The 16,053-nt window shown below is 30.5% G+C and overlaps 1 protein-coding gene across 1 annotated transcript in view; it reads right to left on the reverse strand.

The window, feature by feature from the left end:
• LOC127711185 (uncharacterized) overlaps window positions 1–16,053 on the reverse strand; it is a 51,936-nt gene that overhangs the window by 21,967 nt on the left and 13,916 nt on the right. Inside the window, exons 2-4 of the mRNA XM_052217154.1 lie at window positions 6,953–7,690; window positions 5,768–5,854; window positions 1,289–1,351 (exon numbers count right to left, since the gene is read on the reverse strand). Coding sequence (XP_052073114.1) covers window positions 1,289–1,351; window positions 5,768–5,854; window positions 6,953–7,690 — 888 coding nt within the window. The remainder of the gene's footprint in view (window positions 1–1,288; window positions 1,352–5,767; window positions 5,855–6,952; window positions 7,691–16,053) is intronic.

The following is a 16,053-nucleotide window of genomic DNA, read 5'->3' on the forward strand; positions in this document are numbered from 1 at the left end:
TAATTTTGTCCAAGACATGATAGAAATGAATAGTTTCGCATTATTAGCAATGATCAAACTATATAAAATATCAAATGGTCAACTAAGGCTATTTAATCTAAACATGCTTTTAAATGAACAATTTTGAGTTTTTGTCTTTAAATAGGTAAATTACTTCTTTAAATAGTACTTATAAAATTCACGTTCTTTATATCTAGAACACGGCCTCATATTTTAGATCATATAACCACTAGATATATGTTGAAAAATGAATAATGAAAGTACAATTTAGATAACTCCTGCAAAAAATGACAGGATCTCTCAACATTCTTGACAACTTTTTATTCGTCTACATTTAATGTAGTCATAATACAGCTAATTTAGTACCACAAAAGTATTGATTGAAATTAAAAGCAAGTTCAAATGAAGTGATTTAATAGACATAATGTTATTGACATATTATTCATAATAACTGAGGAAGTGACCAAAATACAAATCTCTAAAATTGAAAACGTTAATCAATTGAAATAATTGCATGCTTAAATGTCTAACAAATTAGTTAAAAAATAAATAAAATCACATAAAATGTTCATGTCCTCCACTGCAATTTCATGGCAAATGCATTTTGATACACGATCTAGCATATCCATCTCTTTACTATTATGAAAATGAACCTTTACAGAAATAGTTTACGACGTTACTACGATTGTCTGAATAAGCATTACTATTATCTGTATATTATTCCAATAAATAAAGTCAACAGTAGTACACCGCTGTTCAATAGTCATAAATCGATTAAGAGAAAATAAATCCGGTCACAAACCAAAACCGATAGAAACACATCAACTATATGAGGAAAACAACTGAACAACAGAAACACTGAACTGCTACAAAAAAAAACGCCAACATACATAGAAACGGACTATTTGATAACAACTGCCATATTCCTGACTTGGTACAGGACGTTTTAAGAAAAATGGTGGGCTGAACCTGGTTTTATGGCTAGCTAAACCTCCCGCTTATATGTCAATGTTACAAATACCGCAAACATGACAACATTACGTGACAGGAATACAGTAAAAATAAACGAAAGTTGTGTTAGTAATGGTGAAATTATTTGTATTTTCTAACCATGTCGGTTTTTTCTTCTAAATCAAAACTGTGTAAAACAAATAAATCCTGTGTATATAGTTGTTTTAAACTAAAAATCATATAAATGAACTAGCTGATTAAATATCTTAACTTTTACATACATAAAGAAAATATAAATAGAATAGAAACTAAAACAATTCTAATCACATAAACTTACATAACAGGATAAAGAACAAACATTGGTCAGTTCGCAATTCAAATCTGATCGATCTGACAAAGTCTGGAAAAAAAATCATAATTATTTAGAAATTGACAAATTCAAGACTTTCCTCCTTCAAAATGGAATATTTTCTTATGACAACTCACAAATTAGTAAACTGATTCACTCAGCATTATAGTGGCCAAATTCGTATCTATCAGAACATTTGAAATATAAATAGTTAATTATTATGCACGACCGGCATCAACAGGTTGTGCTTAAAGTTCTATTTTTCATCAACAATATTTGATAATCCATTTTTAGCACCGTATGCTAGATTTAAATGTCAGTGCATCAAAATTGAATAACTACAGAGGTGGCGGTTTTATAACCTATCGTTCAAGAAAATGACACAGAAAAGTAATTTAAAAAGTTTAACACAGAAAAATCCTAAATCAAAGGTTGCAACAAGTATTATTAAAGAAAATATGCACATCTGAGCAAACAAGTGTGGTTTCAAACCTTTTGCCTAGAGCATTACTAAAGGGACAGTGCAGTAAAACTGGTTCCGTTACTGTTATTACTACCACTGTATAAATACCTCTGCTGGTAGACTGTAAGTCAACGAGGGTATCACCAGCCCAGTAGCCATTACTTTGGTAATGGAATGAAAATACAGATATTGTGCTAGTGAAATTTTATGTTATAAAAATTTGAGAAATTATCTTAAATTAAGGAATATATCTTCCTCGTGCAAAGCTCTGATTCCTTGCCCAGTTAAGGCTACAATGTTTGTTCTTTATTTCCGCTCTTTTGAATAAATTTTAAATTTTTAAATATTGTGGCCTCGAGAATCACTGAAGAGTCATCAATTTTCGTAATGCGCATCTGTTGCAGTAACATTGGTACTGTTAATGTTACTTTCTTGTCATCAAAAGAGACTTACTACGCTATTCATTTTACTAATTAAAAGTACAATACAATAGTGTTAAAACCAGAATAACAGGGATAGATTCAAAAAAAGATCGCAAACAAATATCTAATCAAAAGATATATATATATATATTAAGAACATCCGTTGTTCGACCTGCTAGTCAAATGCGTTTTGTTAAAATATACTTTTTCACTTTTTTGGTCTTTTGGAAAATGTTGTTTGTGCTGTATTTAGACCCCTCTACAAAGAAATTTGTTTTGCGTGCACACGTATAAAAGTTGCGGTTTTTATCCAACGCAATCATAGGTTTGAACGTTGTTTTCAATTTAGACTTGTTTATATTTTTTCGTTTGGGCTTGTATTATATTTGCCTTCGGGTTTATATGATCCGTTCATCCTATTTCGACTCTTCAAAATTCAAGAGTCAATCCCAAATTGAGGTAAATTATATGGCTTTCCAAATACCGTTTCGATTCCTAACATCACTGAAGAGACATTAATTGTCGAAATCCGGATATGGTGTACAAATTTTTGCACCTCATGTTTGCGGTATACCATCTTTTCCGCAAGTTTATTCTTTTCTGTTTGGTATTAAATTAATATAATTAAGATCCATTGTGTTACATCTGTGATCCGTTTATTTGGCAATCGCCATGGCAGTCAGCAGGGTTTAAGAACATCCGTTGTTCGACCTGCTAGTCAAATGCGTTTTGTTAAAATATACTTTTTAACTTTTTTGGTCTTTTGGAAAATGTTGTTTGTGCTGTATTTAGACCCCTCTACAAAGAAATTTGTTTTGCATGCACACGTATAAAAGTTGCGGTTTTTATCCAACGCAATCATAGGTTTGAACGTTGTTTTCAATTTAGACTTGTTTATATATATATATATATATATATATAGAAGTCTCTAAAAAGGACCAACCAGCAAATTTACTATGTACCAGATCGTCTAGAATAGACGATACTGTGCAGATAAGGAAAAAATTATATAAGTCTAGAGATTTGCACAACGATACTAATATAAGATGGTATTATACGAAGATGTTGTTATTAAATCGTGTTGACAAATATTTCGGCTTAACAAATAGCCTTCCTCAGTGTCAATGATTTTAACAATGTTTAAACTATCAACAATTTTAAAATAAAATAGGAAAAAATATATATTGGTACTGTTATATATATATATGCAAAGATTGTTACTAATAGATATGATTGAAATGAACATTCAAACAAAAAATCGTAAAACGAAAGCACTTTTAGCAATTTAGAAATAAAATTGACGAGAAAACCTAATTTTAGTCTGTTTTTTATAGACTTGCCATAATAGGAATTTACAAAGCAGTATACCTCTATTGTGAAATAGTCAAAAGAATAACAACATTATGCATATCATATCTACTACGATATTTTAACACTAAAGCCTGGAGAAAACACTAAAGTCGGGTTAGTCAATAAGTAGAAACTTTCCCAATTATTTATAAAAATATCAAACGACAAATCTAAGAATTCGAAAAGAGATAGCCAAAGATAAAAATAAAACCGACAAGGACAAAACGACATAAAACAGTCTACAAAACTCTACATAAAATATAAAAGACTGCGAAATACGAACCCCACCACTTACCAGAAATTTACCTTTGCTATTCTGAAACAGTTTTTATGTTCATACAAGCCCCAAAATGACACTTTTTAAACTTAGATAAAACAGCTGTTTAATAAATTACAAATCACACATTGGATGATATACGTGATTTATTGTTTTTTTTTCCATTTAGATTTTATTCCAACATGTACATGATGTAATTGCATCTTTGCTATGTGAATAACGGACTGAAAAAGATCATGTTTTTCAACGTAGGCAGTATAGAATAGGAGATGTGGTATGATTGTTCGCATTACCATTGATTTTCTCAACTTCATAGTCTCTGTCCTGTCAATTTTCTTAAGCTTTGTTGATTTCTTTTTCTATCTCATATGTGTATGTTTTACCTAGATGCCTTCTTGTTCTTTGTCCTTCTTTCTTTGTCAATTTAATGGACACCACCAATCGAAAGCCCACTGTACATATTATTTCATTGACATGGGCTCATGCCATTATAGGTTAAACGATTACTATTCAATAAAGTGCAAGATTGGTTAGTCTAACATCGGAAAAGCTCTTGGTGACACAAAGTGATCTATTAAAGAAGGCGCAAATCGTATTATCATCTGATGAAAGTTAGACAGAAGGAATAGAAAGAAGATTATGCCTTTCAATTCGTGATGAATTTGTTTAAATTGGAAGGCAAGAACAATATCATTTAACAGTACAATGATATAGCTGCTATTGATTCATCAATTTGGACTTTATAGCACAATAGTCAAGTAATTGTTGAGATCTGAAGGCAAATATAGCAATCAAATCGATTCGTCATTTTCTAATAGCTAATAAAATAAAATGTTCCGGATGAGTTGGCAGTAAATAAGCGTTCTTGAAGAAAAAATCCAGAAATATGGTTCAGACGCACGTGTTTATGTCATGTTCTTGGTCGACTAGTGGCACCCGGCAAATATAGGATTGCGAGTAAATAAACGGCGATAAGTCGATTCAGATTTGTCACAATCAAGAGAAAAAGACTGCATTATGATTACGACAACTGGAACATATCCTTGGTCAACAATAACACCGATATTCTATAACGATCAACTTAATCATGATTGCGAATGGATGTCATCAATTTTACTTCTGTGAACCCTTGATGCCATATCTGCCTAGCTTCCTAGCAGTAACCTTCTACCACGGAAATCATGATGGAAACACAAACACTTGAATATCGTATCAACTGGAAGATTTATATCCCATATGCAGACGCTGATGGAATTTTGCAACACAGAAATAAAACGTTTACAACTGGAAAATTAAAATTATCGTTTTCTTTGTTTTATGTAGTTCCAAACTGACCCTTATTGTCATTTTCTAGATGTTAGACAAAATATGAAGCAGACTAAACTGTATCTGCAATATACTTTATTTCAAAATCATTGGTACAGATGCAATCTGCAACATCTATATATCGGAATGTGAAATTAAAGGTTAATGACAGTTTCTTTTTCATTTTCTTATAAGAAGAAAAAAGTAATACTGTTGCAAAGTGTATAGAGTTGAAACGTTTTATGATATTGCATTATATGAGGGACTAAAATATTGTAAGTATTGTAAAGTAAAGTCGAAAGATCCGATTTCCCAAACTCATTTGCCGAACACAAACTAATCATGTCATGGCAAAAAAAAAATAATAACGAGCAAAAGACAAACAGTAGACAAAACAAAATACAGAAAACTAAAGACTGAGCCACACGAACCCCAACAAAAACCATGGTTGATTTCAGGCGCTCAGGGAGGGTAAGCATATCCCTGATTCCTATTCCTGTTATTGGAAGATAACTGTTCGCTGGAAAACAGAAGCAGGATACCAGGAGACTATAAACGTCTAGTATACGTTCATTGGTTCATGTTATGTCATCCTGTATTTGTATAGCAGAAAGGTCTAAAGGAAACATATAATTTCATATACAACTTACATAAGAATACAGCTAACATGATTATTTCAGTTTCGTCTTTACAAAAACCGATTACATCATGGTGCTCCCCATATGACAATTCTAATTCTGAAAAAGTAAGAAAATAAATTTTTTCTTCTCATCTTTATAATGCACACAAACAAAAAATATGTGCGCATGGTTTTCTCCTTTAGAAACATAGATAGGTATGTAGGCTTTTCTATTGCATTTTAATAAAAATAAAAATAAAATACCGTTAATATATTTAGACCATCTCCACAATTGAAGACAAAAAACATTGGTTTGTAGGTCACCCTTTACACAAGTATGTTTTATCTTGTCGTTGTGTATATTATCAATTGATAATGAATAAAATAAATCTCAATACTGATACGTTTTCTTCTTATTAGAAAGCATACATTTTTCAAAAGCAATTACAGCAAGGTGGCAGAAAAACGAAAAGCCATTATCTCATGTTCAGGAAAAATTAAGTATCCCCCTATATAACCCATTACAAATAACTGTAATTTCTTATTTGTGACCAATTTTGCTGTTTACAGTTTCTGTTTATCCATAAGAATCTAAAACACAAGATGGAAATCCTTTTATTGGTAAACAAATAGTCTAACTTCATGGATACAGCTCGTATCAATCAGAGGTCAGTAAAATTAATGCATAATTTCAGATATATTGTCAATGTGCATATCTTGTATTGCTGATCATTGTAGCTGTGTTGTGAACAGATCTGTGAGTCTATAATGGTTTCCAGCAAACAGCAAAAATGCCAAAACTGATCAAAATCCTCAATTACGAGTAATTATTTTGTTTTCAAAATATAAGACAATCACTTGCATTTCATCCGTATGGTATATTTTCATCTATTGCGGGCGTGTTAGTTGAAGGTTTGAAAACAATAAATTTAAATCTAAACAATCTAAGGGTAAATTATGTCAATTTTTATTGAATTGATTATGTTGTTTCGGAGAATATCTTTGAGAAAATGTATGGACTCATACTTGCTCTCCGCACAAACATTCCGCAGTGTAAACTTTCAGGTTATAATGTACTAGCGTGTTCTTTAATGGTCAAAGGAAACAAAATTGAATAAGCAGCATGCTATATATATATTAATAATGCGGATATTAAAAACAATCTATTATCTATAAGTCATTTAATATATATATAATTTACATATTGTGTATTTACCTGAAATCCTAAAATAGTTCCCTTCTGCGAAAAGTGCTATGCCTTTGACATACACATTTCGGATGCCAAAAATATCAAACATGTCTCTTCTATGTCTTGATATCAATATTATTTTAAATTGATCAGGTAGATGTTTAACCATTGTGTCTATAATGTGCAGTATATTCCATTTAGAATTGTCGCCTTTTTGGTAACAGTCGTTAACATAATCAACAACTAATAGATGATTTATTTGACTTGCAATGCTTTTGTATATTTTTAGTGGCTCAACCACCATATCATTTAAGCAATCATCTGGATTCATCAGACACACATTGTTGTATAAATAACCGCTGACTTTTGTATTAAAATACATGCCTTGTCCAACTTTTGGAAAATATTTCATAATTTCAATTGCAAATTGTTTTATAAATACGTGAGGATTTCTGGAGAGATCGTCATCTTTTGTGCACATATAATAAAACAAAGGTTTACTGCACAAGTGGTTTAATTCTGTGTTTTTAAGTGAACACCAAACATTTCCAATCGATGATGATGTTCCCTGTTCTCGGAATGCATTGATATTTAAACCCTTTTGCCATGGATTCAATCTTTGAATAACTTGTTCATCAGAAACGATTCCGAGTGCACTGTAAAAATTGCCGTGTGATGTTATTGTGAGCAGATATTTCTCATCTGACTCATAGAATGTTCTTATGTTGTTAACCATCCATTTGGATATTTTCTGTTTTAAATACCCTGAAATAAACAGTGAACACATATAAATGTTAAAAATGTGTGTGTGTGTGTGTGTGTGTGTGTGTGTGTGTGTGTGTGTGTGTGTGTGTGTGGTATTCGAACATTCTGACTAAGAACTGATTAGTCTCAAATTTAGATTTAATTAAAAACTATACATTCTATCCATTACTTGACAGTGGTTGAGATGGTGGTCATGAAGTTCCTGAATAGAATCAAAGTCACGACGCCTCATTTTTTATTATATCCTGAGAAAAATTTTCATAGCCCCTCCATAATGTTAACAATTCGGAAACATTGCAGATTGGCTCTGTAATGTTCGGTACCTTTACATACACTAAAAGTAATTAGACATATGAATTCATTTCACCTGTTTCAAATCGTTCTTGAACCTTTACTAAAGTTTCAGCATTACACATTCATTCGTATACTTTTTTATTTGATGTCAACATTATGTCAGATAACTTAGCATTTGCTCAAACTAAAAATATTTGAAGATATTGCCTCATATTACCAGATATGAAGATTTTATTGATTTTTCAGTATTAAATAATATGTAACAAAAATATTCTAGGAAGGACATTCCAAAAGGCAAAACACACATCTAATTATTTCGAAATTTTGAAAATGAAACTAAGTATTGTTTATAATATGCAAATTAAATCATTATAGTTCAAGTGTTGTTCAATGCAAACTTTTACAATGCACACACGTTTTAAAGCTAGGGCAAATTCTTTCTTTTGCATATATTCACATCGATGACATCTTCTCGTTTGTGTTTATCACATTTTATCATGAAGAAGTCTGTTATAGCTTATTATACGGTATTTTCTTTGCTTGTTTTTGAAGGCTGTATGATGACCTATAGAAGCTGAAATTGCTGAAGGTTTCATGCCTCTGATTGATAGGTATGTCATTGGCAATTGTATCACATCTTCTTTTTTTATATATTTTATATGTAATCCATTACCAAAATTCCCAATATAAATGTGTTAACTCTGAATTTCTAACAACAATGTAGTTTTGAAAATGTGACCAATAACAAATGCCAATGATAGCGAAAAGTAATGTCGCAAAGTTTGAATATTAATAAATAAATGAGAAAGACAGGAATTCTGAAGGAAAAGAAAAATATATAAAAGAAGTTAACTATATACTATATTTCAATTCTAGAACTATATTGGTTACAAATGTCATTCAACGCCAAATTTAACAGCAACATAAAATAAACTGAAAATAGTTAAGTGGAAATTACTTCACTTAACTATACAATACAATGACTTACATTTGTACTAGCAAAATGGGGAATACTGTCAGATAATAGATGCAATCATTGTTGTGTAAAAATAGACTATGAACACTTTTTTTTCAATCTTGCAGCTACAATACTGATTTTATTTCAAAAATATTAGACCTGCTTAATTTCTTAGTTTTCAGTAAAAAACATTCTAAATATGGAAACTCTCATAGTTAGATATGAAATAAATAATTCAGTATTCTATGAATTAACTACCTTTTGACAGTAAAACATTTTCCATCTACAAATTATTATATATCCCTGAATCAAAAAGAAACAAATAGAGATATTTTTAAAATATTTTTAAAAAGCAGAAATAAAAAGTATTGTTGAAGTTAATATTGTTATTAAAAGAAACAACTGCAGATTAATTACAAAAACCCTCAACTTCATAAAACAATCATGAAAGTGTTAACTTTAAATATATACTGAAATATATCTATGTATTCCCCAAGCAACAAGTATGTCACATGACTCGAGTATGTCAGGTGACTTACATATATGTACGAATTTCCCTCACCAGACCATGTTTGAAAAAGAATATATTATATTCATATAAAGATTTTTTATTTTCTTGTAACTTTGTGTTGCATACTTTTGTGTATGTATAATCATGTCTACCTTGGACTTTGAATACTTAAACAGAACTTTACAACAAGTTCTAATAACTCAAAATCTAAAAAGCAGCAATACAATTGTAGTGCAAGCTTAAGCTTATGCTACAAAAATGAATAAGATTATAATTTACTTACCTTTTAATATATGTTAATTTGTTTATATATATATTCCGTAAACTTTCAAATTATCAAGAATATCAAATCATAACATATGACAACAAACACGCTGGATAAATTAACTAATATGAAAAATCATTAACGGATTGAAATGAATTACTCCGGTATACATGAAATCATTAATATTTTAATGTTTTAAATCAATTTACTTCTATTATATATTCTCCCTGGATACCTAGATATTACATCTTAGAGTATTCTTAGTGATATAAGGACTTCCTTATAATTTGGGAATTTTAATAAATTTTGTTTTAGACATTAGATGATACAACAGTACAACGAATTGGTAGAAGTTGTATAAATGTCCTTATTGTGTGTGAGTATGAATGTAAATCATGTAACATTTAAGTGAGGTGATATCTTTTTGTTTATTTACTATAATCTAAAGGTTAAAATAAAATACGTTTTATATGAAAGTCAAAAGTTTATTTAGTTTTCTAGTTTAATCGTATCCACATATTGGAAATGAATTTAAAAGGTTTTATTTTTATTTGTCTAATTATTTGTAATTTTGAAATTACAAATATTCACATTACAAAAAAACAGTACCAATTTTACAGCACAGCACCAGTAAGCTTGAAACTTATTTTGATTTTTTTTTCAATATGCAGCACTCAATCAATAATATGTCCAATCTGATAAGTGTGCTTCGGGGCAGTTGTAACTCATTCATAGACATTCTATGTTTTGAACTTTAAATAGGCCTAAACAGTACGATAATCCCTTTCTAAGAACATGATTTTCATTAATCTTCACAATTAAGGAACATCAAATCCTATAATTTCATTGGTCGAGAGCTCTTTGCTATATTCGGACTGTTAATAACATGTATATATAGACCTTTTGATATTCAAATTCTAGTAAAGTTCTAGTTTGCGCTTAAAAGGATGAACCTATCCAGTATATTTATTTTAAATATGTAAGGAACTTGTTGAGCATGAAATGCTTAACTGCTGAAATTTACAACTAGGCCTTTCAAAAATTCTGTCTATGGTCCACAATGATAATGACCACGTTCCATACAGTGTTTATTGTTCCGTTTTGTGAATACCGAAAACGAGAAGCGACATTTGTTAAATAAAACCAAACTGTCACTACCTCCCTATTTTAAAAATCAGTCTGTACCTTATTCTTTTCAATTACAAACATGTGTTACAGGATCTCAATATTGATGAGGTCAAGTCTAATCCTTCTGTGCTAGTTCTCCATTCATATATAATTTGACTGGCCGTCTTTGTCCTGGATAATCATATGTCTGTTGTATGTTCCTTTGGTATTTCAACCAAAGATGCAGAACTGGGTCTTCTTTCACTGTATAGGATACCTAGATTACATAAGTGTCCTTACAAACTGTGTCTCTCAAGTGCTCCACGGAACTTCATTCTAAATCAATTTCGCAGCAATGAAATCCAGGAATTAAGTTATTGAAGAACTACATATTCTAGAGGTGGCGTGAATCAGATGTGGAAACTTAACAATTTCATAGATCTGTACACACTATCTAAGATTCTTTCATCTTGCAATAGTATTAAAACATTTGACTTTTCTACACTTTACACAAGTATTCTCCATTCCAAACTCAAAAACACATTTAGAAAATTGGTCCTGCTTTTTTCATAAAAGAGAATGGTCAAAGTAACGTAAATAAAAGTATCTTATCTTGGGGATGGATCAATCGTACTTTGTAAAAAATCTCTCTGATTCAAACAATAAATTCTCGGAAACGGCGTTATCAAGATGCTTGATTTCTTGATTGCCCTTTTTATCTCCGAATATGACCTACCGAATAAGACTTATCACCGGGTTAGTACTTACATGACCAATACAACGGGTGCCACTTGATCAGAATATGCTTACCTTTTCTGAAAACCTGAGATAACCCCCGGTTTTGGTGGGGTTCGTGTTGCTCAGTCTTTACTTTGTTTTGTTGGTTTTTGTATGTTGTTTTTTGTCTTTTGATCTTTTTCTTTTTTTGTCAACACATTGTCAATTTATTTTCGATTTATGAGTTTTAATGTCCTATTGGTATCTTTCAACTCTTTTTTTTTTTTGTATTCGTGGATTTGATTAATAAAAACAAAACATGGCTCCTGCTGCATAAAATAGCGGTTAAACTGGAGTTTTTTTGTTTATATCTAAAATTTGACAAAGTCAAGATGGTGAACAGGTCAAGGTCTTTCTATGATGAAAATTCAAAAATAATCGGACATTCTATTGTGGAGTTATTGTCCCTGTAAAGTTATTTCTTTGAGAAAATAATGCAGTTTTGTTTCCTCTCACTATATTGATACTAGTAACTAGATAACATAAAATAAGGTCTATATATAAGAACACATAGTTGATATCGTCAATAGGTCCCTGATATGATTATTGTCTCTGAAACACTATTTTTACCATTTTTTTTAAATATTTTGCATTAACTGTGATATATAGAGAAAAACATTTAACATGTTTAAACAGCAAAAATATTCAGCAAAATTTTATATCATCTACAAATGAGTCAACATGGTAATGAGCACCTTATTAAAGTTTTTACACTTGAAAGAAAATTATCAATTATCTTTTTGGAGACGTTAGAAACATAAAGAGAAACTATACACAGCAAACAAAAAAAACGAACTCTAAGGTAAATTCAAAAAGACAAGTTAATAAAAACTGACAAAGTCAAACGCTGTCAATCAGCGGAATAATTGTAAAACAACTGCCAAAAAAGTTCAGCATAAGAAGATCTACAAATAAATAAACAATGTCGAACGTATCAATTGACCAATTGTAGGAGTCATTGTTCTTGAAAGAAAATTTTAAAACACTAATTTTTTGCAGTTTTTTGCATTATTTATTAAAGATAAAGAGGGGCTGAAAACAGCAAAATATTTCAGGAAAAGAAGTTTTAGGCCTTTTTACAGTTCAAAATAAAAAAAGGATCTATAAATGTAATATAAACCGCACGAAGCACATTTAAAAGCTTAAAAAGATTAAATCGTATGATTGATTAAAAAGTTAATTGTTTAACAGACAAAAAAATCACAATAAGTTGAAGTTTTGAACATGAATAACTTCCTTAAAAAAACTAAAAGAAAAATTTCAAAGCAAGACAAAAAGAAAGAAAGAATCTTTTGAAATCAAATATAACTCAAGTCTATAAATGGCTTAGTAAACTCTTTTCATCCTAGCTTGTTTTATATAGATATCACCTGTTTTGACGGATGTCAGGTTGGTTCAATATTCTACATTCAACATTCAACATTAATTTTTTTTTTTTTTTTTTTCAAATTTTTAATCGTTTTTTTAATTGTTTTCAACATTCAACATCCGTTTTTCAACATTCGATTTCAACATTCAACATTCGATTTCAACATTCAACATTCAAGAAAAAAAATTTAAAAAATATTTTTTTTCATTTTTCTTCTTTTTTTTTCAACAATCAATTTCAACATTCAACATTCAATATTAGTTTTCAACATTCAACATTCGTTTTGCAACATTCGATTTCAACATTCAACTTTCGATTTCAACATTTAACATTCAAATTATTTTTTTTCAAAAATATTTTTTATTTTTTTCATTTTATATTTCTTCAACATTCCATTTCAAAATTCAACATATCAACATTCAACATTCGTTTTCAACATTCAACATTCGATTTCAACATTCAACATTCGTTTTCAACATTCAACATTCGTTTTCAACATTCGCGTTTTTTAACATTCGATTTCAACATTCATCATTCGTTTTCAACATTCAACATTCGTTTTCAACATTCAACATTCGTTTTCAGCATTCAACATTAGTTTTTCAACATTCGATTTCAACATTCAACATTTGATTTCAACATTCAACATTCGATTTCAACATTCAACATTCACAAAAGAATTTAAAAAAAAAAATCTTTTTTTCATTTTCTTTTCTTTTTTTTTTTTTCAACATTCGATTTCAACATTCAACATTCGTTTTCAACATTTAACATTCGTTTTCAACATTCAACATTCGTTTATCAGCATTCGATATAAACATTCAACATGCGTTTTCAATATTCAACATTCGATTTCAACATTCAACATTCGTTTTTAACACTCAACATTAGATTTCAATATTCAACAGTCGATTTCAACATTCAACATTCGTTATCAGCATGCAAATGTCATCCCGCCTGACCAGGGGGAAACGTTTTCTTTTTTTTTGTCAGGGAGCTTCGTTATATAAACCTACAATGAATTGATCAATTTTGATCATCAAAAGAAAACTGGAAGACTTCTATTCAGAATCAAATTGCCGTCCGCTTATTTAGTTGTTATATAAATTATTCATGTTTCATATATTTTAGACATTACTTGCAACACTACTTTTGTGACTCGTATCACGACTTTTGTAACTCGCAACTCGCCTTTTCCTAACTTGAAACTCGACTTTGTAACTCGCAACGCTACCTTTTATTACTTGCAACTCGAATTTTGTTACTCGCTTCTCGACTTTTGTAACTCGCAACTCAACTTTTTCAACTTGCAACTCGACTTTCTTAACTCGCAACTCGCTACTCTACAAAAAGAAACCTTCCCTAGATACAACCCTCAATAACCATGCAAAAAAGTATTACATTGTCCATGTTTTACTCGCATTCGAATGTAACGAATAGACAATGTCTTGACAACGCCCATTGTGTAAATATTCCGGATCATATGAGTATTTGGACCATACCTGTATGGTCATGACCATATGTGCATATACTTATATGGTCCGAACATCTGTGTATGGTCCGGGTAATTAATACGATGAACATTGAACAGTAATTGCGTAAGGCATAAATAACCCTTCAAGGTGTCATAAATTACTGAGAGTTTCTTTAAAAGATGTCCTCTTGTACACCTATGTGTCTGAGGTTTAATAATAAAGTATTGTCTATTATCTTTCGTAACTTCATAGCACGCTAACAAAATGAAATTTTGACTCAGATAATAATTCGGAAATTATTTTAACGTGGTTAATGAAATAAAAAGAGTCTTACTCACAAGTTAAAATTTTAGTAGAAGCATTTTTGCATGGTCATTATTACCTTGCCTTTACGAAACAGAATATGTCGACTCCGTAAATAACTAAAAAAGAAGTAAACTGCTTTACATATAAGCAATGGGAGCATTGAACCCTCCTTTTTTCTTTATTTTGGTGTTTCAATTTACTTTTTGTAAATCAAAAGGTCTTAAACATAATTTGTTCATCCTCCTCTTTATACGATTAACAATTACGGTAGTTTATACGTGTATCCCGTCTATTCTTATGAAGAAACCACTGTTATTGTAAGATCGTAAGAATAAAAGTATGAACACATCAGGTAAATGAAAATAAGTGGAAATTAAAAGAAATTGAAGAAAATCTAAACTAAACGACGGGGGTCGAGATATCTGTGAAGTCCGCTCACCGTACATGTGTTCTCTTGTAAAAGTGAGAGTTATCTTTGCTTTGTCAGCATCACTTTGTTTACACTTTGTTCGGGGCAAATTGTGGCCTACTACAGTGTAAGTTTGTTTATTTTATTTTTGAAACCTCATTTTTATAAACAAATTTCAGTAGAAATTTAATTGTTTCATTAGTTTAATGTTTAATGATACATCGCAAATTTTAATTTAGCTGAAACAGTCAGAGATGTGAACATGCAGTTATTTTTACATTCTAAAGTCATTGTTTTGTGTCTTACAGCTTTTTACCACTTGGTCAATAAATATTGAATGGTTTAACTGTTGTCTTTATGGGGCAGAACAATAAAAAGACTACAACTGGCCTATTGTCGACGCCCTCTTAGAAAAGATGGCTGAAATGGACTCTCCTGCGGAGGATAATATTGACGCAGATGAAGCCTCTCGTCGAATTTCGTTCATACGGAAAAGTGACTCGAAATGTTCCTGCAATCAGTTAAAACTTATGTATCTCACATACAAAAGATTTGGACAGATCTTGACACATGTCTGGAACAAATGGACGAAACCCCAAATGAGATGAAAGCTCTTCAAACCATAAAAAAAGGAAATTTTAAAACAAGTCCAAGTATCAAAATCAGAAGGTTCAGCGTACCTTGAGTTTCTTAATCGTCAGCGATCAAAAGAAAGTGAAGAAGAACCAGAACGATTTAGTGTTACATTACGAGGTTACAGAATTACCAAAGACTCTGCTATCAGCAAACTTACACTTAGAATACAATTAGAAGAAAATCTTTCAATGAAATCATCAGTACGTTCATCAACTCGATCAAATGCTTCGTCATATACAACACGAAAACGTGCAAA

The sequence above is a fragment of the Mytilus californianus genome, unplaced genomic scaffold (genome assembly GCF_021869535.1).
Source record: "Mytilus californianus isolate M0D057914Y unplaced genomic scaffold, xbMytCali1.0.p SCAF_8, whole genome shotgun sequence".
NCBI lineage: Eukaryota > Metazoa > Mollusca > Bivalvia > Mytilida > Mytilidae > Mytilus > Mytilus californianus.